Source organism: Crotalus tigris, unplaced genomic scaffold, assembly GCF_016545835.1.
Source record: "Crotalus tigris isolate CLP2741 ecotype Arizona unplaced genomic scaffold, ASM1654583v1 scf7180000018371.15429387391:27106975, whole genome shotgun sequence".
NCBI lineage: Eukaryota > Metazoa > Chordata > Lepidosauria > Squamata > Viperidae > Crotalus > Crotalus tigris.
In genome coordinates, this window is record NW_024096970.1 from 4,281,908 (window position 1) to 4,309,854 (window position 27,947).

Sequence of the window (27,947 nt, forward strand, 5' to 3'; positions counted from 1 at the left end):
TTTGCCAAATGCTAGGAGTTAGAGAAGGCATCTTCTCTGTCTCCAAGAATCCAAGCTTCTCTGCACAGGAATGTGCTCCTACCTCAATGTTGCAAGAATTGGACAAAGGCATCATTGTTCAGTTACATCAAGCTATTAAAATAAACTTAGAATGTTGGCAGCCAGAGACCGCAGGAACTAATACATTTGATTCACCCAAATCCTGGGCTGTCTTCCAGGCCTATCTTTGTGGAACACTACTGATTGTAAAATTAAATATTGTAGATTGTAAGCAGAGAAGAAAAAGAGATCTGAGCTTTAATTCCCCCCCCCCATTTTTTTTGCACTTTGCTATTTGTGAGTATGTTAATTTATCTCAGAGACCATCAGAGCACGCTTTGACAATAATGTATTCAGACAGAAATTATTCTACGCCACTGAAAGAAGACACAAGATAGCAAATAAAATTGTTTGCATTTGCATATTCCAAAGACAGGAAGGTGATATTTGTTGAAATTCAGTTAGTAAGATTTCTCTTGACAGATGATGATCGAGCAAAAGCAGGCCGTTTCCCCCCCCCCCCCAGAATCAGAGGTTACAGTTTTGGCCTGATTAATAGGAAGGTGATTATTGAAGTTGTTAATAAAATAGGGATTTCATTTTAGCCCATTGTTAATTGGGGATGAATTAAGGAAGCTATAAGAATGAGAAATATCTAAGAAGCAAACCATTCTAATTTCTATTCTTAAAATCCTGAAATCAACTTACCAATGGGGCCAGATTTCACGGGAGTAATTTGAGACCATTTATGGAAATGCAAATTGAAGTAGTTTGCAATCCCAGATAACATCCTATTTCCTATTCCTACCTTTTGTTCTCATAACTTTATATTGCCAGCCATCAGCCATATTGTCTGTTAGTACAAATTTCAGCAGTACAAACTTAGTGTGTCAGAATAAATGTGATACCACTTATGGTTGAGCAATTCTGTACTGTTGTATAGACAGTATTTTTGGTTTTTGAAAAGCCAAAGAAATCCCCACTCTTGTTCTGTTCTCTGCTTGATTATATAGTTCCACTATTAAGAGCAAAGATTGGCTGGATTGTCATTCTCCTGAGTTTGACCTTTGCTTAAATAAATTCTGGTTTCCAGCATGGCATTTGGAACACTAGTGTGCTTGGTGACAATGCTTTTTGAACCCACCAGGTTCGGTGGCCCACCTTATTTTTGTTGAGGTTCTTTTTTATTTTATTAAAAATCGAGAGCCTAATCTGTTGCAAAAAAATATACCTGGTGGGCGCATTGGCTATATGTTCAAGAAAAGTTCTGCATGGACACTCATGCAGAACTTTTCTTGATCATATACCCACCACTTTGATATTTTTATTAACAGTGGTAAGGCTGGTTGTTTCATCTGTTGTCACTAACTTGGTCTTCTTTATATTTAATTTTACTCCCATTTTTTTCACTGTGCCTTTTGACTTTCAGTATTAGCCTTGCAGATCCTTTGCGTTTTTGACTCTCAAGTTAGTGTCATTAGCATGGGACAGGGTGTTGGTGCCTTTTCCTCCAATTTTAAAACTTCTTCCAATTCCACTTCCATTCAGTGAATAATAGGAGAGTATACAGCCTTGTTGCACTCTTTTGCTAACCAACCTGTTTCACCATGTTCTGTTTGACTGTGGCTTCTTGACTTGCGTGTTCTGAAATTCCCATTTTTCTGAGCGCATTCCACAGCTTGATGTGATTGATACAATCCAAAGGCTTTTCTATACTAAATGAAGCCCATACTGATTTCTTTTTGGCAGTCCTTGGCTTTTTTCAATTATCCTGCATGCACGATCTCATGATTAGGGAGTCAATTAATGTAGAATGGATATAATGACAGTTAAATGGATAGTTAGCTTGCAGATCACTCAAAAAGTGCTCATCCAACTGTATGGGGGTATGAAGTGGAATGCCAAAAGATTCGGTCTTGATTTCATGTTAACTGTGATTCATATTCTGAAGCAATACCTAATCACTGAAAATGGTATTTCTGTTTAAATGTGTGCTGACAGGAGGGGGAAGGTAGATAAATCTTTAATTGTAACATTAATTAAAAGTAAGGATCGTGGTGGCATGATCCCTTACTTTTAATTAATGTTACAATTCACACTTTGCAGTGTGAATAGATGATTGTGATTGGAATCCTGCCATTTTTTTTGTTGTTGTTACTTGTAAGCATTTTTAAGACAGGTAATTTTGTTCAATCCTACAATGGCAGTAATATTGCTTCCATTTTTTTAACCATGGAGTAAAACTTAAAGTTGGGCTTAAATCACTAAAAATAAAAAAGAATTAAATATATTGTAGTCTATATAATTAAATATACGTTATCAATAAATGCTGAAATGCTGTTTCTTCAAATACAATCAAAAATAGACTTTTTGAATTCTAGACCAATATGAAGCTTTCTGTTTCAGTGGCCGTACGATGTAAAAGACTGAATATACAGTCAGGTCCAGAAATATTGGGACATCGACACAATTCGAACATCTTTGGCTCTATACACCACCACAATGGAAATGGAATGAAACAAACACAGTGTGCTTTAACTGCAGACTGTCAGCTTTAATTTGAGGGTATGTACATCCAACTCAGGTGAACGGGGTAGGACTTACAGCAGTTTGCATATGTGCCTCCCACTTGTTAAGGGACCAAAGGTAATGGGACAGAATAATAATCATAAATCAAACTTCCCTTCTTAATACTTGGTTGCAAATCCTTTGCAGTCAATCACAGCCTGAAGTCTGGAACGCATAGACATCACCAGACACTGGGTTTCATCCCTGGTGATGCTTTGCCAGGCCTCTATTGCAACTGTCTTCAGTTCCTGCTTGTTCTTGGGGCATTTTCCCTTCAGTTTTATCTTCAGCAAGTGAAATGTATGCTCAATGGGATTCAGGTCAGGTGATTGACTTGGCCATTGCATAACATTCCACTTCTGTCCCTTCACAAACTCTTTGGTTGCTTTTGCAGTATGCTGCTTTTGTCAGCAGTCACATCATCAATAAATACAAGAGAACCAGTTCCATTGGCAGCCATACATGCCCACGCCATGACACTACCACCACCATGCTTCACTGATGAGGTGGTATGCTTAGGATCATGAGCAGTTCCTTTCCTTCTCCATACTCTTCTCTTCCCATCTCTCTGGTATAAGTTGATCTTGGTCTCATCTGTCCATAGGATCTTGTTCCAGAACTGTGAAGGCTTTGTTAGATGTTGTTTGACAAACTCTAATCTGGCCTTCCTGTTTTTGAGGCTCACCAATGGTTTACATCTTGTGGTGAACTCTCTGTATTCACTCTGGTGAAGTCTTCTCTTGACTTTGACACATATACACCTACCTCCTGGAGAGTGTTCTTGATCTGGCCAACTGTTGTGAAGGGTGTTTTCTTCACCAGGGAAAGAATTCTTCGGTCATCTACCACAGTTGTTTTCTGTGGTCTCCCGGGTCTTTTGGTGTTGCTGAGCTCACCGGTGCATTCCTGGCCATGGAACAGCTGAGAAGCCAATTGTCCCATTACCTTTGGTCCCTTAACAAGTGGGAGGCACATATGCAAACTGCTATAAGTCCTACCCCATTCACCTGAATTGGATGTACATACCCTCAAATTAAAGCTGACAGTCTGCAGTTAAAGCACATTGTGTTTGTTTCATTCCAACTCCATTGTGGTGGTGTATAGAGCCAAAGATGTTCAAATTGTGCCGATATCCCAATATTTCTGGACCTGACTGTATAGCTTACTCAGATATCAATAGAAAGGCAGTAATATATGGTTCTGCATGTATGCATCCCATATATAAAATCATTATAATTATCTTTATTTATAGCATTATAGCAACAAAAGCTTTGAAAATTCTTAAGATCTGTTGATAATTAATTTATAATGATCTTTGTTTAAAACAAATGTGTGTCAGACATGAACCAGGGACAAACATTTTTGGTGAGCTTGATCATATAAATTAAAATGGTGACAATAAAAATACTTTACGAAAGATAACTTTAAAATGATTTGATCCCGCAGGATATGCACTCGATCCTTCAATAGACAATTACGAAGTGCCTACTAAATATATTGGATCTGTAGAAGAAGCAGAAAAAAACCAAGGTAAAGAAACATCAAATATGATTTCACTTATGATTTCATTATTATCTTTTGTTCTGTATTCTTGCAACAATTAAGCGTTGTATGAACCATCACTCTTTGATGGATGAGAAAACATGTTCACGAGAGGGGTTGTGACTTGTTTGAGTGGTTCAGATATGTTTTAAAATTTTGAAGAGGTCATGGTTGCCTTCAAAAGAGGGGGGTAGGGGATTAACTACGCTTCTTATTGCCATAGCTTATCTTTGTTTTCTGGGCCAGTGATAACATTTCTAAAGAAGGTATTAGGTTGCAGGTAGTCATCACCGTTTTTGTTTTCTAAGAATGCCTTTATTTAGTCATCTCTTAATGTGATAAATGTGCTATAAGGAGAAAACTAATACGGAACCTAATCATAGCAGAGTTTAGCAGTAGAAGGAGTGTGTAAACGTCATAGTTACAAATCATGCCAAAACTATTTTAGAGTTTTATTGGCTATGTATGAGCATGAAACGGGGATTGTCATGAACTTGCCGTCCACAGATCAAACTTGATTTTGTATGAAAGCAGCAGTTGATATTTCAGGAGGCAGAAGACCATTCTGTCATCCTTAAAGTAAGAATTGCTTTCAAATCTGGACATAATCTTTTGTTATTGTCCATAGGTCTAACAGTGTTTGAAACAGGACAAAAGAAAATAGAGAAAAGGAAAAAATTCAAACAGAATGATGCATCTAATATAGATGGCTTCTTGGGACCTTGGGCAAAATATGTGGATGAAAAGGAGGTTGCAAAACCTTCTGAAGTGAGTACCCCTTATTTTTTTTTTTATTTTCAAATATAAAGGAAGTAAAGACTGGGATGAGGAAGTCCCACGTTCTGTTTATGACACGTCTTTATATATGCAGTTGTACTCCTATTCTTGTGTTTTAAATGGAAAAGGAACTCTAATTCTGGACAGCAGCTGGATGCTATCCAACTGTTTTGAATTATAGGTCCCACAATTCAGTTGCTTGCAATTGGCCATTCTACTTTACCTGATGGGAGATAAAGTCTAAAATATATGAATAGCACTAGGTTTCCTAATCATAGATTTTTAAAAAGTGTTTATTCATTATTACAGAATACGCTACTCTGGTATTCTGGAATCAGAAAAAAACAGCTTACAGGGTATAAATGATGCAAATGGTTTTTGAAAAGTAATTCCTTAAATTACGGAGCATCAAGATGTCACTTACAAAAACAGACAGCTCTGCTCAGACTATTGACACTACTTTAAACCATAGTTGTTATTTTGACATAGTCTCCATATTTGTATTGTAATTGAAATCTTGAATTGTATATCTAGGACACAAGTAGCAAAAAATAGAAAATATATCATCAACTAAACTTCTAAATCTTCAATTTTTTTGCTGAAAATGAAGCAAAGAAATGTTGCTTGCTATAGCATCACACAAAAGAGGACTCACATATTCAGCCAAATGAATTTGATGCTGTTCTTCAGAATGTTTTAATGTTGTTTTTTGACTAACACCCTTCCCAGTCTCCTCAAAGCATTATTATACTGTACACTCTTTATAGTACATCTGCTATCAAAGACACCAAGTAAGGAGAGAAGGAGTATTTGTGTTGGAGCATAACTAACCACATTTTTCTTTATAATTCCTGTGCATCATACAAGTGGGTAAAAACAAGCATATTTACCAAGGAAGTGGGTTCATCTCAAAGTAATAAGCACAAGGTAGCTTATATTACCTTATGTGAAATGACCCTATCTATGGCTGGCATTGAAGTATGTGTACACACATATGTAAACACACATAACGACTGCATGTGTGTGCATTTGTAAAATCAACTGTAATTTTTAATGTTTGGCAATTTAGGAAGAACAGAGGGAACTGGATGAAATAACTGCAAAAAGGCAGAAGAAGGGCAAACATGAAGATGATAAACCTGGAGAAGAAAAGACAGTTTTGCATGGTAAGTTATATTGTTAGCAGTTCATCTGCATTTCTGTCATAACTTTCCACTGCGTCACTCTTAAAGATAATCCCATATCTGTATTTTATTGAACTAATACCAGTGGTGGGATTCAGCCAGTTCACACCACTTCAGCAGAACCGGTAGCTAATTTTTTGTTGGCCAGGCCCAGAATGGACATCTGGAAGTGGCATCCACACAGAGAACCGGTTGTTCACACATTTGAATCCCTCCACTGTCTAATACACCATAGCTAGAAGTCAGCACAGGGTGGGTGCTTCTGTTCATGTATGTGTGTATGGGTGATCAATAAGAAAGAAGCTTAAAAAATGCTTTTTGTTTGTGGTATTGCAGTTAAATTTAAGACATGGGTGGATTGAACTATTGGGAACACCGTGGAAGTATCGTTTGCTTGGATACTCATCTCAAATGTCAGCTCTTTGGTTTTTAATTTGCAAACTCCTTTTGAGGTAGTTTCCGGATCTTTATATTTGTAAAGTTTTTTTTTTTTAATCTGTGTGTTTTTATTTATTTATTTAATTTCTATAGCCACCCATTTCAGACAAGTGCTACCTTACGTGAGTCCAGTCCACGATTTGCACTTCTCTCCCATCTAGGTCAGATTCAATATAGAGATGCCTTTAATGCAGGAGAGGCAGGAAATATTTTAACGTCAGTTAATCATAGTACTGTGCCAAAGAAATAATATAATTAAAACTCATAGCTTTTGCTATTAAAAGTTTTAATGTTGATGTGAAAAACCTATAGCAACGTGGAGACAAGCTTTTACTGTTTCCTCTCCTTATAATCATTCTAGACATAATGTTTCCTTCTCTTTCTGAAACTAATTCTACTATTCATTATCCTAGGATTTATGCATGTCATCAGGATTTTGTTTTATTTTTCTTATGACCTTCTTTTCCACTCAACGGAACACTCTTTTCCATATTGCAAATCAAGTTTGAAAGATGAAATTAAGCATTTAGGATATTTTTCATATATATCTGCATCTAACTATATATATTTTCATTCATTCATTCCCGTGGAATGTCCTCCAAGACAAGAGAGGTGCCACATACATGTGTACCGCAAAGATTATTTTTAAATAACAGCATGTTGTTTTTTTAAATGTGCAGGCCTAAACTGCCATAAAACTAAACTTTTTGTCAGTAGTGATTTACTATTTCTTAAGGTCTCGGTTAACTTGTTTATTTATTTATTCATTTTGCTTCTATATCTCTCCTCAAAATAGCTCAGGGCAGCTAACAGCATTAATATAAAAGACAGTCCAAAATTACAAGTATAAGTACAAAATGATTACATCAAGTAAACCTTTAAAACTGAAAAATGAAGTAAAACTCACAGTCCTGCAGAGCCCACTTTCAGTTACAACTTGCTCTTTTCTGATCTGAGGCAGAACAGGTTGATTTTTCAACAATAACAATAACAACAACTTTATTGTCACTTTGAATCGGCATACACCAAAATGAAATTTCGTTGCATACTGCTCTCAAAGGGTCACCACCTCCGATATACACTCCTTGTTCGTGACTTCCAGCTGAAGTTTCAGATCTTCCATTTTAATCTCTAGGGAGCGAACGATGGCAAACAGGACAGATGGAAATGGAGCTCCGTGTGGATTAGCCCTCAAATTAGATTGTATTCCTGCACGACAACCTTTGCCTCCTTTCCTTTTTCTGATCCTGACTCTTCCACCTTTTCCTTAAAGAGGCCTTGCTTCTTTTCGCCCCTGGAGCACCCTGCCACTGCCACCAACTCCTCCAAAAGCCTCTCTCTCTTCCTCTGGACCTACCGACAGCCTCATCCAGTTCCTTTGCTCCATAAGCCCGGGACCTCTCCTCCTCTGCTCCTTCGGAAACATCCCTGATTTGCAATAGAATCCATCGCTAGGCCAGCAGTCAGATCTTTCTGCCGGCAGAACAAATTCAAACAGCACCAACGACTTTTAACAGTCTCACCAACAGTTCCAAAACAACTAGAAACTCACCATGCCAGCAAATATTGTCGGTCGTATGTTACCTTAGTTCCACCACGTTGCTCAAACACATTAAAACCTTCCCGATCATGTGGCCTATATCCCTTATATCCTTCCCAAAACGTTTTACCTTTGAGAGCCAATGCAGCCGCAGCCGATCCAGGCCCTCCCATCTTAGAACAGTCATCAAGCCTGAAAGGGACAAAGCTGACTTGATCTCTACCGGGAAGGGGTTTCAAACGGGGGTTTGGATAATGAGAATGCCAGCTTTCAAATCCCAATCAGAGGGACAGGAGCTGAAGAGAGAAGACCTCACTGGGTGGATGGATGAATGCAAATATGCACATAAGCTCAAGGATAGAAACAAACTGCATTTGAGCTATTTATCAGTATTAAAAGAAGCTACCCCAAGAAATTGAATTTAAGGCCAGTGTTTGGGCTACACTTCATTGTAATCACAGCCACCTACATATTAAATTAGTCTATTATTTACCTGATAGTGTGAATTTTCTATTTTATATTCATTTTTTTTTCTTTTAGTCAAAGAGATGTATGACTATCAAGGGAGGTCCTACCTTCATGTTCCTCAGGATGTCGGCGTTAACCTTCGTTCAACAGTACCCCCTGAAAAATGTTACCTTCCTAAGAAACAAATCCATGTATGGTCAGGTCATACAAAGGTAAGGAACACTTGAAAATTATATTTTCCTCTTTTGTCTCTTTGCAGTCTTTTCATTTATTATCATTAGATTAAACCTGTTCCAAATTTACCAGAATTTCAAAAATGTTGGAAGAATATTGGAAGAAGGAATCTCTGCCTACCTTACAAGAGTGGTTTTATAAAGTTTCTTATTTGGCGGAAATGGCAAAGATTTCGGCTTTTTTAAAGGAGCAATCTCAAGAGAATTTTTTTGTTGTATGGGAAAAATGGATAAATTTTATACAATATAATTTGGATATGGAAAAATACCATTTAGCTTTTTTATAACTTTTATTAAAAAAAATTTTTTTTTGATATTTTATATTTTTTTCTTTTTCTGTCTTTTGTTTTCTTTCCTCTCTTTTTCTTTTATCTTTCTTTCTTTTTCTTCTTTCTCTCTCTCTTTCCTCTCTTTTTTCTCTCTTTTTTTAAGTATTTTTAATGCTTATATCATAAATATTTTATTATTAATTATTTTATACGTTGTGAAAAATTGTTTAGGTTTTTAAAATTTTTTTTTTTTTAAAATGGGCCTATATTCAGTTCTGGGAAGCTCGGGGAAGGGGGAGGGAGGGGTGGGTTTGGGAGGGATTGGGCGAGGGTTGTTTTGTTTTGTTTTTGTTGTTTATTTGTAAAACTTTTAAAAATTTTCAATAAAAAAAATGTTGGAAGAAATTGCGGAGGATATTACTAGACAAATTTTATTACTGTGTGTCAATTTTATTCCCAATTTCTAGCCTATCTCTGCTAGTTATCATTACTTTCCCATATGATCTGCTTTTAAAATACAGATATTATTTTACATTTGAAATAAGTTGTTTCAACCATTCTGGAAGTAATTTGAGCTCGAAACAATTGTGTTTCAAATTGGAAACACATGTTTTAATCTCAAAACACTTCCAAAATAATCAAAACAACCTATTTTTAACTCAAAGCATCTGTTTCAAACTCAAAAGCAAACCATCTCAGAATCACAGTATTTTTCACACATGTATTTTAAACCATTGGCCTTAGAGATCTAGTCTTGAATGGCTGCTCATTCATGGAAACCAATGGTACCTGTTAATAATATGAAGGCTTGGGGAAAATGCCAGACATTAGAGTGGTGTGTTATAAGGTCTTTTGTGGGCTTGTAGGAGGGTTTTGATGAGTTCACAGCAAGTTTCAAAGTATACATTCCAAATCTAACATATCCCAGTATTATCTGTGGCTCAAAAATCTCCTATTTTTGCCTGAAGAATCTCTCATTTTTGCATGGTCACGTTTATAGGAAGTATGGAAGTCTCAAAATAATGGAATACTAGGTCAAATGATAATAATATGGTAGGCCATATGTGTTATACTAGCAAACCTCTTTCCCTAGCTAAAGGGAAGACATCTTTTTACTGGAGACATAGCTGCTTTTGAATTACAGTATCTCAATGCTTATCTTAAGTATTAGCATCATTCACTGCATATTAATATTTGTTAATGGTGTGCGGAAAGTACTATACTCAGACTGGGAATATTAAATTGTCTAAGTAGACTATCAAGCTTTTCCCATGAAATGTGACCACATATATATCTAGCTTGGCATTAACTCTTTTTTTGTAGAATTAAATGTATTGTTGTGGTTTGAATTCATGCACATTTTGGGGATTTTATAGGCGCTATTGGTTTGTTAACCTTGAGTAACTGCAGTTTTCCAGCATGTTAGAAAAGGGACTTATCCAAAACTACCCAAACTTTAGAATATACGGCAGTCATAATATATTGGCCTTGGAAATTAGAAGAAAAAACCAACTCAAAGCCTTGTCATTGGTGCATCTTGGGAGATGTAGAACTGTTGCTGTGCTTTAGGCACCAAAAATTAATGGTACTAGAACAGTGGTTCTCAACCTTTTTAATGCCGCGACCCCCAACCGGTCGTAAGTTGAGGACTACTCAACTGGTGCAGCACCGTTTGCAGAATGGGACTTTTGGCGGGCTCAGCAGGGCAGAGACAGCTGGACAATTCCTATTGGCTTTTGAAAGCCAATAGAATTAGACTCTATTCAAGAGAGTCTATTCTATTGGCTTTCAAAAGCCAATAGAATAAAAGGAAGTAGCACAGCTAAGGAAAAGGGGAAAAAATGGCAGACTGCATTGTTTGGCGACCCCCGTGAAATGGTCATTCGACCCCAAATGGGGTCCCGACACACAGGTTGAGAACCACTGCACTAGAAGCACCTGTAAGTGATAATATGGTATTGAAATACATATTTTGAAAAGAAAAATGCGTACATATTCATAGTTATATTTTTGTTTAAGGGAGTCAGTGCTGTCAGGCTGTTTCCTCATTCTGGCCATCTGCTCTTATCTTGTTCCATGGACTGTAAAATTAAGGTAAATGGATTCAAAGCATATACTATCCCTGCTTTAATTTTGTTTTGACTACATTTGCTCTTTGATGCTTACATTAATGTAAACTCAGTAGCAATTGTCACGCTTTTGCCAGGGCCATCAGGATTATAACTTTTAAGGGTTGTTAAATGCTTATTTAATAAGAAATACATTCATTTAAAACAGTTGGTAAACCCATAGTTTAGAGATTTGCTGAATTGCAATTACCAATATTCCCAATTCCCAAAGCTGCAAAAATTTCAGTAAGTGGATTTGATGCTTTAATTTACTTACGCTTGAATATACAAATTGTACAATAGTTTATATTTGAAGGTGGGTTTGTTTTAAAATGAAGTCTTTGCATATATAACAGCCATGTGTGATTCTATTTAAATTTGTCTGAAAATCTATTTTCCTCCACCCCAAAGCTCTGGGAAGTGTACGGTGAACGAAGATGTTTGAGAACATTCATTGGTAATATTATTTACTCTGTTTTTTAAAATGACTCCTATATATGTGCATGACTGAGATGTATTTGCCTCATGTAAACCAAAGTTTCCCCAAATTTGGAGATTGGTGGGCATATTCATGAGTTTAAGTAAAAGACAAAGAAGATTTGAGTGTGATGGCACAAATTTATTCTTTCTAAACTTGGCATCGGCTGTTCCAATGTATTATTTTGACCAAGAAACAATACACATGAAAAAGGTGTAAAGTGAAGTCTTGACATTTGGATGGTTTTCAGATAAGATATTTCAGTTTTGTAATGGTGATTTTGACTTTTAAGTGGATATTTTTTAAATGTGGTTTTAATTATTTATTTATCATCCATGCCTGTTAGTAGCAAAACAGGATAAAACAGGATATTTTACATAAATGAATATTGTTGGGGTTAGAGATAATCATTAAATAACTAGTCTTCATCAATCAATCAGAATAAAGCTGGAAGGGACCTTGGAGGTCTTCTAGTCCGGCCCCCTGCTATACCATTTCAGACAAGTGGCTGTCCAGTCTCTTCTTAAAAGCCTCCAGTAATGAAGCACCTACATCTTAACGATGTTATGTTATGTTATGTTATCATTATGTTATCAATGTTATTGTCTTAACAAGAGCTACGAAAGATTTCTTCATAAAGAAGTTTATGTTTAGAGGTTTAAATTCTGATTCTCTTCAATTCTAATGGTAGGATTTCCATCTTGTAGGACACAGTAAAGCTGTTAGGGATATATGCTTTAACAATGTTGGCAACCACTTCCTCAGTGCTGCATATGACCGCTATCTCAAACTGTGGGACACTGAAACAGGTATTTGTATGCGTGGAAAGATTGCTTATGTAATGTGCATTTTTCAAAGGATAAACTTCAAGCAGGATACAACTTTGCCCTCTTCATGATGCAGTGTACTTTTAGGATACATTAAAGCAGTGTTTCTCAACCTTGACAATTTTAAGGCATTTGGACTTCAACTCCCAGAATGCAATGCTGGCTGTGGAATTCTGGGAGTTGAAGTCCACATGCCTTAAAATTGTCAAGGTTGAGAAACACTGCATTAAAGGATGATTCCATAACATAAAAAGACATCAGTCATAGATGCATATGCTGAGATGGAAAAGGCAGACTTATAGCTCAATAAAAGAGCAACACTCTGTTTTCTGAGTTCTTATTTAGTATGTTCAAGTAAGATTAGGAAAGATTCCTTCATAAACTCTGCAGAGTCTATTGCTAATTGTTGCAGGCTAGACGGACTAATAATGGTTTGTCTAAATATATAAGTCTGTTTCCTGGCTATGCCTACTGACTGGTAGGCTTATTTTTGTCTTCTGCCTTAATTTTTTATTAACACACATAAGCATGAGCACTGATGATGTTAACCTAGTTTGGGTAATGAAACATCTGCAAGAAAACAAACAAATTCAGAGAGCACCAAGGACCCCTCATTTCAATTCTGAGTTTCAAATATTTGCATTTACTAGTAACACATAAGCATTCAGGGCAAGAATATTTCTCTTGTCAACCTCTGTCAGTTCTTAGCTTAGTCCAACATTGCCAAATGATTTATAAATTACTATTCTTGATCTGTATATAGTTACAGTGCCCCCAAACCTTGCCTTCTTTTCTAGACACTGTAATTGCTCCCACAAATTGTCTCTTTTTACTCCAATGCATGCCCTTTTCCCTCCCCTGGTTTTCAGGAAGTCTTTTAGACTAGCAGGCCCCTCCAGTCAGCTGTCTTAAAACCAAACTTTAAAAGCTAAAAGTTGTGAACATCTTCCTATTCAACTGTTTTCACTCTAGGACAATGTATTTCAAGATTCACCAACAGGAAAGTTCCTTACTGTGTCAAATTCAATCCTGATGAAGATAAGCAGACTCTTTTTGTAGCAGGAATGTCAGATAAGAAAATTGTTCAGGTAACTCAAAAGCTTAATAATTTATTTAGAGCAATATAGTTTCAACTCAGCTTGCAAATCTTCATTCAGATGGCTTCCTTGCACTTGCAATAGGTTCCTTGCAGTTGCAATAGGTTTAAAGTTTTTAAAGCTTAAAGTTCTTTTAAAGTTTTTAAGTTTTCTAACATGTAGATATTTTAGGATGTTTCCATAAAATTTTGCAAATGTTGTGTAGCATCCCCTTCAAATTTTAGAAAAATAATTCACGCTGGTCTTCCCCTGCAGTGGGATATTCGAAGTGGAGAAATTGTTCAGGAATATGATAGACATTTGGGGGCTGTCAACACCATTGTTTTTGTGGATGAGAACCGAAGATTTGTGAGTACATCGGATGACAAGAGTTTAAGAGTCTGGGAATGGTAAGTTAAAGTTTGGTTGCATTTGATAGTAACAGGATGAGCAAAAAAATAATTGCAGCAGTAAAATGCGTTGTTTTTTCTATACTTTTCCATTAGTCTATTCTATTCACAATCCCAGGTTATTATATTTACACTGCTGCTTAAAAAATTGGGTATTTAGAATTGTCAGTCCTTCTGCATAAATATGAGATATCTGTTCTCGTGTAAATCCTAAAACTAGAGAAAGAGAACCGAAGTAAACAAATGAGTCAAAAGCATTATACTTGTTTATTTATTTATTGAGAAAAATGATAGAATCGTAAGACTGGAAGGGATGTCTTGAACGTCTTCTAGTCCAGTGATGGTGAACCTTTTAGAGACCGAGTGCCCAAACTGCAACCCAAAACCCACTTATGCATTGTTGGGTGTTCGGTAGGTGTGGCCCATCGGGTGGGCGTGGCTGCAGTGGTAACAGCAGACTGGGTGGGATTAAAAAGTTCAATCAATCAGTTCCAACTTTGCAAGATCTTTTTTCCCATGAGAAGTTGAAATTGACTGATTGAACTTTTTTTTTTTTTTTGTACACAGTGGAGGAGGCCTAAAGCGAAAAGGTTTTCTAAAACCCAGCTGAAGGCCTAGGACTGGGGTGACGGCACGTGTGCCCCCATATTTAATGTGATATTAAATCTGACATTTTCAAAATGGTGGGTCAGTCAACAAAAGAGTTTTAACTTCAAATGAAAAGAAGAATCATGTGAATGAAGGCAAATATTTGGTGGGTAGATTTTCTTTGGGGGAGGGGGAGTTTTAGAACCATTGTAAAACAATAATCAATTTAGTCCTTATTGGACTTTAATGAAAGAGCACTATCTGCTGATTCATCAGTACCACTTAATGATACTCAGAGCCCCCAGCCCTGTAAGCTGTTTCAGTAATTACATATACATTCAATAATGTATAAAGAATGAATGTGTTGTAGTGGCAGGTAAGTTTTTATGAGATACTCATCACCTCAAGCTCCTGAATAAAAGGCCAGATATAAATCAAAGAATAGCAAAATGCTTGGTGCTCACCTGGTAACCAAGTGCTTAGTGCAAGGCTTTTCAATCAGTGGTACGGGTACCACCTATGGTACATTGGCGCCTGGCAGGTGGTACGCAACCATCCTAAAAAAGTGGTAGTGGTGGAGGGGAATGAGTTGAATGGTGGCAGCACCGCACAAGCCTGAGCGAGAGATGGCTGGAGCTGCAGGGCTGTCAGGGCTCAGTGGAAGTGCCAGGATCAGCCCCAGGCTCCAGCTGGAGCTCGGTGCTGATCCTGGCACTTCTGCCAAGCCCAGAAGAAGCGCCGATCAGCTGGAATGTTGCAGCAACTCCAGGGTCTTGTGATTTACATTCAGATGCTTGGCAATTGATTCATATTTATGATGGTCACCGTGTCACAGGGTCATGTGAAGTGACCAAAACTTGCTGCAACTACCCGGCAGACGGGGAAATAAAAAACAAACACCCCCCCCACCCCCCGCTGCCAATCCTCAACAGAAATGCTCACAAAATGAAAACCTCGGACAGGAGGAAGAGTGCCACTGGGTGGGCAGACAGGTGTCTTGCTCGGCTGTGGCTTGGGGGGCAATTTTTTCAGTGCCATTGTAACTTCGAACAATCACTAAGCGAACTGTTGTAAGTCGAGGACTTCATTTTTTTCCTTTTTTTTTTTTTTTTTGGGGTCATCAAGTTTTTGACACCTTGATAGGCAACTGGTGGTACTTGGATACTGCCCTATCCTAAAAGTGGTACAATGGATGAAAAGGTTGAAAACCCTGGCCTAGTGAATGCAGATTATCTGGGTTCAGTTGATATGGGTGGTAAAAGAAAATAACATCTGCTTTTTCTAACATGGGTTGGATTGTTTAAAGCAGTGGTTCTCAACCTTTTTAATGCCGCGACCCCAACCGGTCGTAAGTCGAGGAGTACTCAACTGGTCGTAAGTCGAGGACTATTCAACTGGTGCAGCACCGTTTGCAGAATGGGGCTTTTGGCGGGCTCAGCAGAGCAGAGAAGCCTGGACAATTCCTATTGGCTTTTGAAAGCCAATAGAATTAGACTCTATTCAAGAGAGTCTATTCTATTGGCTTTCAAAAGCCAATAGAATAAAAGGGAGTAGCACAGTAGCACAGGAAAAGGGGGAAAATGGCGGACTACGTTGTTTGGCGACCCCCGTGAAATGGTCATTCGACCCCAAATGGGGTCCCGACCCACAGGTTGAGAACCACTGGTTTAAAGGTACACAGTGTATAAAAGCCAGTAGTCAAATCAAACTTCTTTATTTTACTTTTTGGCCATAGTAAAAGGAAAAGGTTTTTCTATTACATATCATGTATTTGGCTTTTTTAAAAGTGCAAGTGGTTTTCTGGTTGTACCGTAGGTTTTATTTGGTTTTATTTTATATGATTCTGTGACAAAATTATCGCAATTAACCTTTTCAAGAACATATACATGCCAAATAATTCATCATTAATATGCTGCATGAAAATATTACGAAGGTTAATATAGTTGTGTAAAGAATATTTTCTGCATTTGATAATCTTCAATGCGAGATCTCTGTTGGCTATAGGAAATTCTCCAAAGAGCTTCCAGGGGACATTTAGCTAATGAAAATAAAACAGCCTTAGATGCTAAAATAAGATTCACAAAATGAAATTTACTAAAGTCTAATAAGAAATATCTTATTCCTTTAACATACACATCGATGACAGAAGTGTTGCAAACCATCCTTTAAAGGGAGGTTAATCCACATTTAAGATCGTTAAGATAACCACAACATAATGTGGAACATGGATAGCTCAGACAAATGTGTTTCAGGGTGTGTCTGTATGTGTGTGTCTAAACAGGTTAATATGCGTGCATCTGTGCACTGTATAATGTGTATGTGTGTGTGTGATTTAACTGGTTAGCATTTGTTAAATGCTTTTAAGAGATGGTATTATCTCCACATGTAAAATGTAACCTCTTAATAGCAATAAAAATAGCACTTAGACTTACATACCGCCTCATAATGCTTCATAAGAGTCAGCATATCAAGATTGGGATGTGTAGACAAACATTCTTCCTTACTCTTGGTGTTTAATCTGTATCCAAAGTAACAAAGATACTCCTAATTTTTGAAACTCCTACTGCTTTATAGTAAAAAAAAAAAAAGAGTAGTAAGAATTCATGAGCTCTGTATACCCAGTGCAGAAATGCAGTTTTAGGACTTAATGTCATCTTTCATGACTAATACCAGACTAATATCAAAACAATGTTTTCTTGTCTCCAAATCATTTTGTATAACATGACAGATTTTCCAAATTTGCCCTGGTAGGATATTATATATTTCTGAAGGCTTAAAGTAGCCAACTTGTTTTGTTTTTGACAGAGATCCTTTAGGACTCAGCCTCTTCTACATCCCATCAGTCCTGGAAAATGCGGAGTATCAAGGATTAAATATTTCACTATTTTAACTCATACAAGTCTTTAATATTGATGGGAAATCATTCAGCTATTGCTTTGTTTTATTTTGAGATGATCCCTGTTTCATTTTGTATCCGATAGGCACTAAATAATCCCACTGTGACATTAGACATAAAAATATTTGCAGATTGTAACCCTGGCATGGAAAGCAGTAATGCTAATAGTGATGTCAGATGTAATTAAAGCTGTACTTCAGAATTATAGATTCATATCGGAATGCTGTAACCTACATCTCTCCTTTCATATAAAAGAACATTTTATTTGCAGTAGCCTTTATCCATATATTTTTCTTTTGCAGGGACATTCCAGTAGATTTTAAGTACATAGCAGAGCCAAGTATGCACTCAATGCCAGCAGTAACTTTATCTCCAAATGGTAAGCTTACATTCGTATTTTATGTAGGATATTTTAATTTTAAAAGGTGTAATCATATTTAGTATTTTTCATTTAACATGCAAGATTTGTAAATGCTGCAGAGGATAATAACATCTGACAAAAGCAACACACACACACACACACACACACACACACACATTTTGAGACAGAATAGAAGCTAGTTTCTTGATTCTTTACTTTAAATGCTGGTGATCCTGCACTCATTATCGGACTTTTTTTCTTCTACATTTCCCTTGTATATTTTCTGCTCTGTCGGATGTTTTTGTTGTCTCGGTGTTGATGTTTTCATCGTATTTCAAATTATCCACCTTTGCTATAATGGTACTGTCAATGCTGCAAATACTGTATATTCTTGCTTTGACAATATGCAAAACTGTCTGGCATTTATTGGGTTAATACTTAGCTTAGACTGGGCGGGGGAAAAAGCCCGGGAAAGAAAGAGGAAGTAAACGTTTGACCTTCTCACTAATTGGATAATGTGACCTGTGACTGCATGAGAAGGGAGGGGTTGAGCAAGGAAAGCTTGATGCCAGCGACCGGAAGTTCAGATTCTGGCATCAATTAGTCCAATGGTGACCGGCATAATTTGTAGCTCTGCAAATAAAGACTTTAGGAAACATGCCTGAAAGTTCTTTGAAGTGCTTCATTAGTCGGAACATGTGACATCATGCCAGAATCCGCACTCTTTTCAAACGATCTACGTCCCGATTTATCAACAGCAGCCTCGGGGGAGATCTCATTATGGAGAAAAAAAAAATTGCCTGAAACCAGCCCCGTAGCTGCAGCAGTTTCCCCGGGGGGGGAAAGCGACAGCCAGCAAGTCGGGGGAGAGAGAAATTTGGCAGATTTCCCAGCTGAGAGCGAAGACTTCAAAAGCAGAATGGACAGATAACACAGTTATGGGTGAGTCATTGGAAAGATTTCAAAACTTAGAAATGAGAAACAGAAAACAGTCCCTACAAAGTGAAACCTTCATCCCTAAGAGAGAGAATCCCAGTTTGAATCCTCTGCAACAAAGGGGAAATTGGGTTCCCCAGCAAGTGGCTGATCCATGTCCTCTGAACTTACCACAGCCAATAGAGGCCTTGCAATGTCTTGGGGTGGTACAGAAGCCAGGAAATCAGCAGCTGGGGGGAGAGCAGCCACAGCAAGGAGGTTGGCCACAGCCCTCAAACGTGCAACCCCTGGGCATAAATCTGCAGCCAGGTTGGGGCCTACAGCAACTGGGGTGGCCACAAGAGCGATGGGGAGCCCAGCAGGAAGCCTGTCAGACCCTGCCTTTGCCAGCCAGAGACCCCAACCCTGAAGAGAGGGTGAGTTCCAGTCTGAGGCATCTGCAGCAATGGGTAGATGGGTTTCCCCAGCAGATGGATGATCAGCAGCAGCAGAGGGCACCACCACCCCCTGCAGTCCAACAACAGAGAAGACCACTACAACCCCCACTTGCGCAGCCACCATTGGGAGGCCTACAGCAGCAGGGGGTACCATCCAACCCCGCTGGCCAGCAGCCATGGAACCAGCCCCAGTGGGGGCCACAGCAGCCTGTGTTTGCACCACCCTTCAATGCAACGTTTGATGGGGACCCAGAGAAGCTGATTTTTTTCCTCAACCAAGTGCGTTCTCATCTAAATCGCTGGGCCTATCTCTATCCGGAACCAGGGGCCATGGTTGACGTCATTGGGGCCAACCTGGAGGGAGAAGCATCTGAATGGCTGAACAATCTATATAGCGAGCAAGCCCTCGAATTGGAGGATCCCCATCTCTTTCTCTTAGGACTGAGAGAACGATTTGAAGACCCATCCATCGGCCTCAAAGCAGCAGGACAAATTCACAAGATAAAACAAGCAGGGAGGCCTGCCCTAGAGTACGTGCGAGAGTTCCGTAAGATGGCAGGTCGAATAGAGGGGTGGCCTGAGCAGTCCCTCATCCATCACTTCATCGAGGGATTAGATGATCACCTCTCCCAGGCTTGCATCTATCGAGAAGTACCTGATCGGCTGCAGGAGTGGTACCAGACGGCCGTGAAGCTGGATGTTAAGCTCTCTCGCTATAAAAAGCCTCCCCCACAGGAACCCGAACAGCAACCAGAGCTACCTGAACAGCAATCACCCCCACGAAAGCCTTCAACCACTGCAAGGGCTGAGAGACCCAGGCCACCTGCACGCCCTTCCTTCGAGTGTTTCCAGTGTGGACAAGGAGGACACCGAGCGGCCACCTGTCCAGTCCCCTACCCTCGACTGCAGAGCAAGCCAGGATCGGCGATGCAAAAGAAACCTGCTCAGCGGCTAACAAGAGAAAAATCTAATCGACTCACGCAAGAACCAGTTGCCCAGGTTACATCCCACACACAGGAGAATGCCAAGACTCCAGGTGGACCTGCCCCTGCTCTTCCCTTCTTTGATAGCGACGATGAAGGAGAAAACGACCCAATGGTGAGTCAACAAATCCTGCCTTTTTCACTGCCCGCCAAACTCGTAATCCCTACGTCTGGGGCACAAATAGACTTAAACGTACTAATTGATTCGGGATGTACCCGCTGCATTATTAGTCTGGCGTTTGCCATGAAAATGGGCATAAGGGCAAAACAGCTTTCCAAACCGATGAGATTTGAGCAAGCCGATGGCTCCCTGATGGGAGGGACTCTTATTACACAATTAACTGAGCCTTTACGCCTAGAAATAGGTGCACACTGGGAGTTTATTCGTTTCCTGGTGGCTCCAAAGATGACCGAGGCAGTGATCCTGGGACTAGCCTAGTTGGACAAATGGAAGCCATTTATCTGGTGGGAGAAAGGAATGAGAATTGTGAGACTACCTATAGGGCCTGATCCCCCCATTGATTCAACAGATGTTACCGGGCATCTTAGGCCACCCAATGAGCGAGCGCACATGGCCGTCTCACTGACCCCAGGTGAACCAGTCATCCCCAAAGAATACTTGGACCTGGCGGAGGTGTTCAGTGAAAAAGAATGTGATGCCCTACCCCCTCACAGACCCAATGACTGCTCCATCGAACTGGTGCCCGGAGCCAAACTCCCACGTCCGAGGATGTATGCTATGTCCCCCTCGAAATGGAGGAGATGCAGCGATATGTGAACAAGAACCTAGCGAGGGGGTTTATTGAACGGGCCAAATCTTCCGTGGGAGCCCCTGTGTTGTTCAAAGAGAAAAAAGATGGGTCTCTTCGTCTCTGCGTAGACTACAAGGGACTCAATGCTGTAAGTGTGGAAAATAAATACCCCCTCCCCCTCCTAAAGGATTTATTGACCCACCTGGCTAAGGGGAGTGTCTTCACTAAGTTAGACCTAAGAGAGGCATACTACCGGGTGAGAATAAAAGAGGGAGACGAGTGGAAAACTGCCTTCAACTGTCCAATGGGGAGCTATCAGTTCAAAGTCATGCCATTTGGACTACAGGGGGCCCCAGCCGTATTTATGCAGTTGATTAATGAGGTTCTACATGATCACTTGTACAAAGGGGTTTTGGTGTATCTTGATGATATCCTGATATACAGCACAAACATGAATGATCACATAAAACTAGTGAGAGAAGTGTTAAAGAAACTATTGAATGCCAAGCTTTATGTCAAATTGTCAAAATGTGAATTTCACCGAACCCAATTAGACTATCTTGGCTACCGAATTTCCAATGAGGGTATTGAAATGGATCCGGCCAAGGTAAAAACTATAATCGAATGGCAACCCCCAAGGACTCGCAAACAGCTCCAAAGCTTTCTGGGTTTTGCCAACTTTTATCGTCAATTCATCCCTTCTTTTGCCGAGATTGCCCTTCCTCTTACAGAACTACTCAAAACAGGCAAAGGAGGAGGGAAGCCACGACCGGGCCAACCACTAGCATGGACAATGAGCTGTCAAACAGCTTTTGAGAATTTAAAGAGACTATTTGCCGCTGAACCGGTTCTAAAGCACCCCTGCCCAGGAGAACCCTTTGTGATTCAAGCCGACGCCAGCGATGTGGCGGTTGGAGCAGTGTTACTTCAAAAGAACAAAAATGGGATCCTGCAACCCTGTGCCTACACCTCTAAGAAATTCACTGAGAGCGAGCGAAGATGGGCAATCTGGGAGAAAGAGGCCTTCGCAATTAGGTGGGCGCTATTGAACTGGCGACACTATCTAGAAGGGAGCAAGGTGCCATTTGAGGTATGGACTGATCACAAGAACCTAGAGGCACTGAAAACTCCTCGCAAATTGTCACCAAAGCAAGTACGGTGGGCACATTACTTTAACCGCTTCAACTTCACTCTAAAGTACATACCAGGAGGAAAGAACTTTCTAGCTGATGCGCTATCCCGGTTACCCCAGTACAAAAGTGAACGAGAGCAGGTTAACGAGGCAATTATTCCCAATCCACAAACTGTCACTCAACTTACACCTCGCAGGGTCCCCAATCCGGATGACCCTGGAGTGAAGAAAATAAAACGAGAGCTCCTCACTGACCAATGGTTCAAAGATAATCAAGCGTCCCTAACATGCAGGGATGGCTTGGCTTACAAAGGGGGGAAGTTATATTTGCCAGAAGCGCTCCGTCTAAATGCTCTCAACCACAGCCACGATGTAAAGCAGGCTGGACACTTCGGATATTTGAAAACCCTACACCTCACCCGCCGGCAATTCTGGTGGCCGGGGCTGAAAAAGGATGTGGAAAACTATGTAAAAAGTTGTACAGTATGTGCTACAATGAAAAGAATCCCGGGGAAAACTCCTGGGTTACTGCAACCCGTGGCAGACCCTTCTCAACCCTGGGAAGAAATAGCTATGGACTTTATAGTGGACCTACCTGAAAATAAGGGAAATACTGTCATTTGGACTGTGATAGACCTGTTCTCGAAACAAGCTCATTTCATCGCCTGCAAAGGACTCCCATCCGCTCAACGCCTGGCCAAATTGTTCCTGAAACATATCTACCGGCTGCATAGTGCCCCTAAGCGAATAATCTCAGACAGGGGGGTGCAATTCACAGCGAAGTTTTGGAGAAATTTCCTTACATTGATTGGATCATCTCAAGGGTTATCATCTGCTTTTCATCCAGCCACCAATGGGGCCGCTGAAGCCGCTAACAAAATGGTGGAGCAATATCTTAGGTGCTACGTTTCTTACCAACAGACGAACTGGACTGATCTCCTCCCTTTTGCGGAGGTGGCATACAATAATTCCGTGCACAGCAGCACCGGCTACACGCCTTTCAAAGTAGCCACAGGGAAAGAATTCAACCCAATACCTGAATATCCTCAGTTGCCCTCCGCTTCACAGACACTTGATCAATGGGTGAGAGGATGGGAAGAAGTTTGGAAAAACACAAAAACTGCTTTAAAAAAGACTTTTGAAACCTATAAAAAGCAGGCTGATAAAAAGAGGGCTCCCCAAAGAACATTCCAAGTTGGGGAAAAGGTCTATCTGTCAACTAAATATCTACGCCTCAAATTGCCCAGCAAGAAATTGGGACCAAAATTCTTGGGGCCTTTCCCCATAGTAAAGGTCATCAACCCAGTCACAGTACAACTAAAACTCCCTAAACTGTTAAGGAAAATTCACCCAGTTTTCCATTGTAGTTTGTTGAAGCCTTATCGGGGCTCCACTTTGAGACCTCCTCCAAAGAAGGCACCTGGACCCCTCGTAGTGGCAGGGCAGACCCACTATGAAGTGAAACGTATTCTTGACTCCAGAATCTTTAGAGGGAAATTACAGTACTTGGTACAATGGAAGGGATACCCAGTGTCTGAAGCCACCTGGGTGAAATCTAGTGAAGTGAACGCTGACAGATTGATCGAAAAGTTTCATGTGAAACACCCCAGCAAACCGAAAGATAACCCTTAACATATGCTTTTGTTTCCTTACAGGATCTGTCCTTCTTGTAAGGGGGGCCGGATGTCAATGCTGCAAATACTGTATATTCTTGCTTTGATAATATGCAAAACTGTCTGGCATTTATTGGGTTAATACTTAGCTTAGACTGGGCGGGGGAAAAAAGCCCGGGAAAGAAAGAGGAAGTAAACGTTTGACCTTCTCACTAATTGGATAATGTGACCTGTGACTGCATGAGAAGGGAGGGGTTGAGCAAGGAAAGCTTGATGCCAGCGACCGGAAGTTCAGATTCTGGCATCAATTAGTCCAATGGTGACCGGCATAATTTGTAGCTCTGCAAATAAAGACTTTAGGAAACATGCCTGAAAGTTCTTTGAAGTGCTTCATTAGTCGGAACTTGTGACAGGTACATACCTTCTTCGGATGTCCATTTTGCAAGTTGAATTCTTGACATTATGGTGGATGTTAAACCAGTAATGTCAGAAATGTTATGTGGGATCAGGCTAGTAAAATTGCACTCGTTTGCCCTCTGCAAACAATTTCTTGGGTATCTGTAGCTTACATCTTTATATAGTATAGGAATGTTTGATTCTTCAAATCCATGAGAGGTTCACATGTGCATTAATCTTTTACCTCAACAGGGAAATGGCTTGCCTGTCAATCAATGGACAATCAGATTTTGATTTTTGGAGCTCAAAACAGATTCAGGCTCAACAAAAAGAAAATCTTCAAAGGTCATATGGTGGCAGGCTATGCTTGCCAAGTAGATTTTTCACCTGATATGAGGTAGGTATTCTACTGTTTCTGTACTTTATATGGATTACATATCACTTTCATTTTTATTTTCAAGTTTGGCTCAACAGGTAGAGAGAGATATTTATATAAACATGCCATATAATTGTCAAATGTTTACTGATGTCCTTAAGGCAATTGTTGATCAGAATATAATGCTCATATACCCTAATAAGTGGAGTTGAGATTTAGTCTTTGGGCTACAGCAGCTTATCAAACACTGTATTATATGGATATCCTGTCGAATTTGGATAGCCTTTTTTGACTAATGGGCTAATTTCAAACACTCCTGTGATGAATTTACTTTGAGAAATACAGGGGGAAAGAAGGAGGTATTTATTTATTAAATTTATACATCCATGCACCTTAACAAATAACTTTAGGCAGCTAACAAAACTTCCTGGCCCACAGCAGCTGAGGAAAAAGTCTAATGTTCGTAGCCCTCCACAAAGGCAGCAAGGTTGGGGCAATCAATTCTCAGGATGGAGTATTCCATAAAACACGGAAGCTGTGACTCCTCACCTGCACAAAATGAGACTGGCTAAAAGGCAGAGTCTGGAGCATACTCAGCCTGTCAGCATTCTGCAGTGTGTCTAAAAGTGCATGCATTGCAGCGGTCAGAATTATAGCTGTAGTTTTCAGATGCTTTTCCAGGGCAGCCCCATGTAGGCCTCATTGCAGTAATCCAAGTGGGAAGTAACCAAGACATGAGTGACTGGAGGCAAAGACTCTTGATCCAGGAATGGGCACAGTTGGCACACAGGAGCCGCGGTGGTGCATGTGGCTAGGATGCAGTACTGCAGGCTACTTCTGCTGACTGCCGACTGCCAGCAGTTTGACAGTTCGATCGTGACTGGCTCAAGGTTGACTCAGCCTTCCATCCTTCCGAGGTCGGTAAAATGAGGACTCAGAGTGTTGGGGGCAATAGGCTGACTCTGTAAACTGCTTAGAGAGGGCTGCAAAGCACTGTGAAGAGGTATATAAGTCTAAGTGCAATTGCTAGTTGTGTAGAGGTCTTCTGACCATGGCAGCCACCTGCTCCTTGAGTTTATCAACTCTGTCTGGGTGTGTGTGTGTAATACTGTCCCATCCCATTAAAGATGGAAATTCAGGATAGTCTAAAACCAACCCACTCAGCCTTATTTGGGTTGAGTCGAAGCCTGATTTTCCCCATACAGTCCTTAGGAAAGACTGTAATGGTATCACTTGGAACAATTAGGGGCAGACATGTATAATGGCGTATATCAGCATATGACATACACAGACCCATAATGACAAATGACCTCATTCAGTGGCTTTATATTAAATAGGAGTGGGAAGAGAGTTGAGCCCTCAGGCACAGAGCTGCTGTGTTATTCCACTCCAAGAAGACCTCTCGAGCAGTCCATATCAGATAAAATCCCAGCCAATGTGCATTTATTCAGAGGTGGTATCAAAAACAGTTAAAAATATAAGCCTCTCATATATATGTATTTGCTTAGAAACAAAAATGAGCATCATGTGAAAATCTTGGTCTTACACCTGGTTTTCAATATAAATTTAAACCCTCTGTACAGACTTGAGTAGACAGCTTTGTTGTGTAGATTTTTGTCAAGACAGATCATCTGACATTATGGATTAGGTGACTTATCCTGCCTTTCTGCTCATTTGAGAAGACTTCTGATTAAGTGTCCTACTTTTTTGAAGCAGCTGCATTATCATGTTTTCCAATATTAACACGTACATTGGGACATCATCTCCAAAGCAGCTAAGAGTAGTGGAAAATCTACAACCGATTATAAAACAGTAGGAAAGGTCTATCTGCTCTCTGTTAAAACGTATGCTGTTGTTCGGAATTGGTTATGTTTAAAAATTATTTTGTAAATGTGTATAATTAAAAGTGTATAATTCCCCCTCCTTTTTTTTTTTTTTTAAACAGCTATGTGACCTCAGGTGATGCAGATGGAAAGTTAAATATCTGGGACTGGAAGACAACAAAACTCTACAGTAGATTAAAAGCCCATGACAAAGTCTGCATTGGCGCAGTGTGGCACCCACATGAAACATCCAAAGTGATCACTTGTGGATGGGATGGTCTCATAAAACTGTGGGACTGAAGGCTGAACTATAGACATTTTACTCTCTAATCAGTCAATTAATATATGATCCTTCAGGATCCATATGCTACAACAAATAAGGTCTGAAATAAGGACATTAATACAGCTGGTTCAGGTAATTCAGTATTAGAATGTGCACCCAGCACATTGGAAAATCAAGACATTTGAAGTGTTACCATATTGCAAATCACTGCACAAATTGACTAAATATGCTAGTCCTTCCAGATAGTAAAGAATTAAAATGGACTTTTTTTTTTAAAAAAAAAAAATGAAACTGAAGCCAAAGCCTCACAAGCTTCACTCTGCTTTCCAAATGCACAATTTGGAAGAAAAATTTTTTCATGTTACCATAATATTAATAGCATTAGGGAGGTTTTTCTTAACCTGTTGGGAATCTTACACAATTGCTAAATACAATAAGATATTGTTTCCATGTATATTTTATAGAAATTGCTACCCAGATTTTTTGGGGGGAGGGGTGTTAATAAAAAAAGTGTTAGTAATATGGAAATAACTAAAGGTGTAAATAAATTGCAGCCCCAGTGGAAAAAACAACCTGCTTTCTCCAGTCTTTCAGCATAGATACAGAACCAACCCTGTCTGATTGTATCTGAGGACCCCCTTTTCATCATCTCATAGAATAAACTTGTGTTTGCCAATGCATTGGTTTCAGATATATGCGTAGACATGTTATCTATACTGATCATTACTGCTTTTTGTTTTGTTTTGTATTGTTTAATCCTGATAACAAGTCAGACTATCATTCTTCTTCAAGATTTAAATTTTATAATACAGAAATTCAAAGAACACAATACAAGTATATAAAACATTTAACAAGGACTTTACCAAATGTTATTTCAGGCATTTTAGCAGAAACCCACTCAGCCAATGGAATTAGTACAGCAGCCGCCATTAGTGACAGATTCATGATCGTATTCCAATTAGTCTTGTAAATAAGCGTTTTAATATGTTTTATTATTTTTGTTTCTTTTACAAAATACGTTTTTGTGCTCAACTACTGTACAGATATCTCAATTATTTTTACAAGCTTATTTTTAATAAATGCTTTATATAAAAATGCAGATTTTAACTTAACACACCATCTGAAGCATTGTGCATTTTGAAATGTTTATTTGGTATAGATATAACGGAAGGATGAATCGGTTTTACCTGTGCTTATGGTATTGGAAGGTTATGAAAAAACATCTTTTTGTAGTGGACATCTTTGGTGTCAAAAGTAGATATATGGCAGATATATGTTGTTTCATATTAGAATTGTGTGCAGTACTGCCATTCTGTTGGCAGAATGCATCTGTGTAAACGATGAACTCTTTACAACTTGTCCACACATATTCTATGGGTGTACTTTCCTAAACATCATATCTTCACATTTATTT

General features: G+C 39.4%; 1 protein-coding gene across 1 annotated transcript in view; it reads left to right on the forward strand.

The window, feature by feature from the left end:
- Positions 1-27,645, forward strand: part of CDC40 (cell division cycle 40) — a 52,779-nt gene extending 25,134 nt beyond the window's left edge. The window contains exons 4-15 of the mRNA XM_039351189.1: positions 4,054-4,137; positions 4,778-4,917; positions 5,996-6,092; positions 8,629-8,768; positions 11,078-11,152; positions 11,578-11,623; positions 12,352-12,453; positions 13,444-13,559; positions 13,824-13,957; positions 17,744-17,820; positions 24,304-24,448; positions 26,373-27,645. Coding sequence (XP_039207123.1) covers positions 4,054-4,137; positions 4,778-4,917; positions 5,996-6,092; positions 8,629-8,768; positions 11,078-11,152; positions 11,578-11,623; positions 12,352-12,453; positions 13,444-13,559; positions 13,824-13,957; positions 17,744-17,820; positions 24,304-24,448; positions 26,373-26,550 — 1,334 coding nt within the window. The 3' untranslated portion in view covers positions 26,551-27,645. The remainder of the gene's footprint in view (positions 1-4,053; positions 4,138-4,777; positions 4,918-5,995; positions 6,093-8,628; positions 8,769-11,077; positions 11,153-11,577; positions 11,624-12,351; positions 12,454-13,443; positions 13,560-13,823; positions 13,958-17,743; positions 17,821-24,303; positions 24,449-26,372) is intronic.
- The last annotated feature ends 302 nt before the right edge of the window (positions 27,646-27,947 follow it).